Source organism: Lathyrus oleraceus, chromosome 1, assembly GCF_024323335.1.
Source record: "Lathyrus oleraceus cultivar Zhongwan6 chromosome 1, CAAS_Psat_ZW6_1.0, whole genome shotgun sequence".
Lineage (NCBI taxonomy): Eukaryota > Viridiplantae > Streptophyta > Magnoliopsida > Fabales > Fabaceae > Lathyrus > Lathyrus oleraceus.
In genome coordinates, this window is record NC_066579.1 from 78,969,228 (window position 1) to 78,974,780 (window position 5,553).

Consider the following 5,553-nt stretch of genomic DNA (forward strand, 5'->3'; position numbering starts at 1 on the left):
GCTTTGAAGATCAACTAATGATGTTGAATTTCAAGCTCGAAAGTGAGAAAAAATTCTGAAAAATTCCTTTGGTATGGCTATGGTTTCAATGCTGCAGCATTTCAGATCTCCAAAAGGTTGATGAATGAATGAGAAGTAGTGTTTATTTATAGCTGAAATTGGTTGTGCATCATGCTTCCCTCGTGTGCATGGCATTTGAAGTTGGATATGCATGGGCAGTACATGCGCATGTGAGGCCCAATGATGGGTGTAAAACCATGCTGAGTTCATTTGAAGAGTAATTGGACGTGCATTTTGGAGGGAACTGACTTGCATATTAAGTTTCATCATACAAATGCCAAATTGTACATAAATGAAGAGTTCTTCGAAACTCACCAATGGTAAGTCCAAAAAAGTAATGTGAGTAATGGTTGGAAAGCCCTTGAAATAAGGAACAAAAGTTATGTTAGGAAAAAATTCATTTGGCATTTGGAAATTAATGAAAACTTCTCAAGGAAATTAATGACAAAAGTTTTGATGAACATGAAAGTTTTTCATATGGTTCTTAAGAACATTTTTTCTCTTGGGGTCATCTTCATTTGACAAACACATCAAAGGTTATATCTCAATGGTGCTCAGCTTAGTCAGATGACTTGACTAGTCAACTTCTCAAGGCCAAACTTCCAATCTTGATGAATAAATGATAGAGGATGCTCAAAGAGGCACATATATGCATTAAATTATGAATTAAAGGACTTACCTTGATTAAATTTGATCATAGGTTGAGGTTGCTTCATGGGCAAGGCACAGTCAAAGCATAGTGAAATTAGGGTTTCCTTGGGAAACAATCCTCAAGCCCTTTGGGTTATCTTGATCAAATTGGAAAATTGAGATACCTGGGAGGCATATATGATGATTAGGAGCTTTGTGGATCATTGTCATGCTTTTTTCTCATCTTCATCTAGCCATTTCATTGGGCTTAGGAGCCTTCTAGGAGCATTGGAACACATGATCACTTGAGCTTCAAAACAAAAAGAGTTAGTGACGTATTTTTGTGCTTTTGGTTAGTAATCAAAATAAAAAAAGCAATAACATACAATACAAGCATGCTTGGTGGTCTCAAACCACTCACACAAGTCCCAACCCTAGGGTTAAGGAGGCAATCATGCTATGATCCTTGAGGCAATGCACTTGTGCAATAACATGATGCCATGAGGGATCTTAGGGTCAAAATTAGGGTCTTACAGTTAGGGTAGCTAGGGGATGTGGGACCGGAGGTCGGTTAGGTGATCCCGATCATCACCATTAGGCTTTTTTGTGTAAATGGAAAACGTTATTGATATCAATTGGTCCTATTTCAAATTTATCTATCACGTATACCATTTAGCAAAAAAAATTGCATTTTACACTGAGGCGTCAATCCAATTGGCGCCTCCTCTCAAGGTATACACAGGGGCGCCAATCCAATTGGCTAGGGCACCTGCCCTAGCCAATCCAATTGGCGCTTGCATTCAATTTTTAAGAGGAATCGCCAATTCAATTGGTAACTCCTCCTAAAAGTGGGGTAGTTTGGGAATTTTTTTGAAACCAGAGGTATTTTGGGAATTTCCTTGAAAAAGTGGGTTATTTTTGTAAAAATTTCTCTTGGGGGTATCCCCCTATACAAATTTTATTTGTTTTTACTGATGAAAAATAACGTTCATGATGCAATCTCTGCTATGAGTTTTTTTTTGTCTTTTGTGCACATGCCTTGGGTTACCACTATTTAAAAGTAAATGAATTATTATATTTCATGTTTTTTTTCTTAAAATGAAAATGTAATGTTCTATGAAATGTGAAAGAATTTATTAACATGATCCTAAAAAAGAAGAGATAAAATTATTATTTGAGATGAAGATGAAATAATTATTATGTATATAAAAAGTGATCTTTATTTAAAGACTAAAGATAAAAAAAGGTAACATTAAAATGAAATGATGAGAAAATGTTCATTAACTAAAGATGATTAAAATGGCCTTGATTATAAAAGAAATAAAAATGGAATGACCATTAAATGAAAGATAAAAAATAAAAATAAAAATGAAAAAGAAATATGAAATGAGAATAAAAATAGAAAAAGACAAAATGAAACATTCAATGAAAAAGAATAAAAGAGATTAAATAATGCAATGTAATGGATATAATTGGGCACGTGACTACGTGGGTCAGATGTAATGTGGGCTCAAATTCTTGAATGAAACATGGGGACCAAATTTACTTGGTGAATGATGTATATGCAAGTAATGTGAAAAGACAAACATATTCAATTAAGATCAATTGTTTCTTTTTTCCTGATCAAAATGGGCATGACCAAATGAAATGGTCACGTTGATGCAGATGAAAATGTAGTTCAATTTTAAGGTAGGAAAAATTTGGGGTATGACAACTGGTATACCCAAAAGATAAGCATACTCCAATATGGTAGGCAACAACTAATAATCATGGAAAATGAAGCACCGATAGACAGGATCATAGAACTGAACCAGAGTACAAAGAAGACCATCTTCAACATCAGTAAATAGAACAAACAAAAGTTTTTCAAAATGGTCTATGAAATCCTTAGGATCATCCACAAAAGATGCTAGCTTTCTTAATTCATTAAGATCAAGATATCTGAAACTGTATTTCCGAGTATTCCTTCTTCCAATATCCATGGTTAAAATATCTGCGATGTTTGCACAGAGAATGTAACACCCCGAATTAAATAAGAGGATTATTTAATTAAGTTGATAATATATTTAATAATTTAATTAAATAAATTGAATTATTGGATTATTATTATTATTATTATTTGGAATAATAATTAGTGGAAAATATATAAGTTGGAATAAGAAAAAGAATAAGGGTTTTTCATTTTTGGTAAAGAGTTTTCACGTGAAACAGAGCAAGCGCTGAAAGGTGAAAAGTGGAGAAAAGGGCAAAGAGGAAGAGCTAGAGAGCAAAGGTCGAAGAACGGAAAAGCTTGAAGCTCAGAGATTGCCGGATTATATCACGTAAGGGGGGTTTATCGTCGTTTAATGGGTATTATAGATTAACATGTCATGGGTAGTGAGAAACCGTTGAATTGACCCTAATTGGGATGTTGAATGCTGAGAAGTTGTGTTGGGTACGTTGTGTATAAGTTGAAATTGAATCTGTATTTGAGTGTATGGTGAATTTCTGAACGTATAGCTTTTTACGGAAATTGAATCGGAGGTCCGGAAGTCCTCCAACGGCGGAAAATGCGGAAACTCTGCATTCTGCCTTGTGTTAGCGCAGGAACTGCTGTTTTGTCTGCGTTAACCGGTTAACCCAGGGCGTTAACCGGTTAACACTGTTATGTTTTGTGGAAATATGCTGTTTTGCCTGCGTTAACCGGTTAACCCAGGGCGTTAACCGGTTAACACTGTTGCGTTTTGCCAGAAAATGTGTTTTTGTCCTGCGTTAACCGGTTAACCCAGGGCGTTAACCGGTTAACACTGTTGGAAATTAGAAAAATTGATATTTTCAATGTTGTGAACATAATTGGTGATTGGCCTATTATCGTTAATTTTGATGAGTAATTTTGTTGGGTTTATGTTATGAAATGTTGATACAATTATGTTGATAAGTTGTGTTAAAGTTGTTGAAAATACTGAGTTGTAGGCTTGGTGAGCCAAAGTTGATTATAAGTTGATTTTGTTGAAAACATTGTTGTGTTGCTATGATTATTATGATGTTGTCGAAAGTGTAAAGTCGTGTATGCCATGTACATTCATATGCATTAAGTCGGAGCGTTGCTCACACCACGTTGGCCTGGATTGGCAAATTTTAAGTTGAAAGTTGAAGGCTTATGCCTTGATGCCCACTAAAATGGCAATGATTCTAAGTTGGGAGTTTTACTCCGAATGGTACCACATGCATGACGAGTCGAGTCTCATTAGAGTTGCATTATGTTGGTTTGTTGTATGTGTATCAGTGGTATTGATCTTGAGTATGTATATGAGTTGTGTTGATATTGGGTGATAAACGAGTTAAATTACTTAACATAACATGATAATTTATAACATTTGTTATATCGATTGAGGAACTCACCCTTACAATTATTTTTCAGGTAATGAGCAATGAGTTGAGTAGAAGCTAATGCTTGGAGTCTAGTTTAGTCTCCTTAGTGGGTCATGCTCTGATAGATGTAACATCGGGACGGGATGTTTTAATTGTTTATTGTCAGTTGTTGAACCATTTTTATGTAATATGTTATACGTTTTAATTGGTTGACATAATTTCTATCCGCTGCGTATTTTTGAAATGTTTTATGGTTGATATAATAAAAGAGCATGACAGTTGTTATGATGAATGATGTGATTCGAAGATGTGACACCCTTGTTTTGTGTATTTACTCTGATATATAATTGTTGTTGTTATTAAATATTTGGGGTATTTTAGAAGGGTTTTACATTAGTGGTATCAGAGCAGGTCGGTCTGTCCGGCCAGTTGTCGTGTCGTTACTGTCTAACAATTATGTATTGTTACCAATCTAACTTTTAAGTTGTGTTGTATTGATAAGTTAAAATGGCTGGAAGGAATGACGCTGCAATGGCTGCCGCAATGCAAGCAATGGCACAAGCTGTGCAGAACTTGCCAAATGCTGGTGGAGATGCTGGATCACGTAGCTTGGCGACTTTTCAAAGAGAGAATCCGCCGGTGTTTAAAGGGAAGCATGATCCAGATGCAGCCTTGGGATGGTTGAAAGAGATTGAGAGAATCTTCCGTGTTATGGATTGCACTCCAGCTCAGAAGGTTCGGTATGGTACTCACATGCTAGCAGTCGAGGCTGATGACTGGTGGCTAGAGACTCACGAGAGGTTGACCGTGGCAGGTGAAGTCGTTACTTGGGATGTATTCCGTAGGGAATTCCTGAGAAAGTATTATCCGGAAGACGTCCGTGGCAAGAAGGAAATCGAGTTCCTTGAGCTGAAGCAAGGAAACATGTCTGTCACTGATTATGCTGCGAAATTTGTGGAGCTGTCCAAATTTTATCCTCATTACACTAGTGCTGGTGCTGAATTTTCAAAGTGCATCAAGTTCGAGAACGGATTGCGCTCTGAAATTAAGAAGGCTGTTGGGTATCAGAAGATACGCATTTTTACTGAATTGGTTGATAGCTGCAGGATATTTGAAGAGGACAATAATGCTCATTACAAGATTGTCAGTGACCGCAAGGGAAAGCAGCATCAAAACCGTGGCAAGCCGTATGATGCTCCAGTGGGAAAAGGGAAACAAGGAGCTGCTCCGGCTCAGAGGACTAGTAGGGGAGGTGCTCCTGCTGGTATAGTTTGCTTCAAATGTGGTCAAGCTGGTCATAAGAGTAATGTATGCACTGCTGAAGTAAAGAGGTGTTTTCGCTGTGGTAAGACTGGTCATGCAATAGCTGATTGCAAGCACAAGGAAATGATTTGTTTTAATTGTGGCGAAGAAGGGCATATTGGAAGTCAGTGTCAGAAGCCAAAGGAATCTCAGACTGGGAAGGTGTTCGCATTGACCGGAACTCAAACCTCCTGTGAGGACAGACTTATC

General features: G+C 37.0%; 1 protein-coding gene across 1 annotated transcript; it reads left to right on the top strand.

Moving 5' to 3' along the window:
- Nucleotides 1-4,548: 4,548 nt before the first annotated feature.
- On the top strand, nucleotides 4,549-5,343 carry LOC127115453 (uncharacterized; the record flags this gene model as incomplete). The annotated part of the gene is made up of 1 exon (XM_051046995.1): nucleotides 4,549-5,343. A coding segment is annotated over exon 1 (795 nt), but the record flags the coding sequence as incomplete, so codon positions are not given.
- Nucleotides 5,344-5,553: the final 210 nt, after the last annotated feature.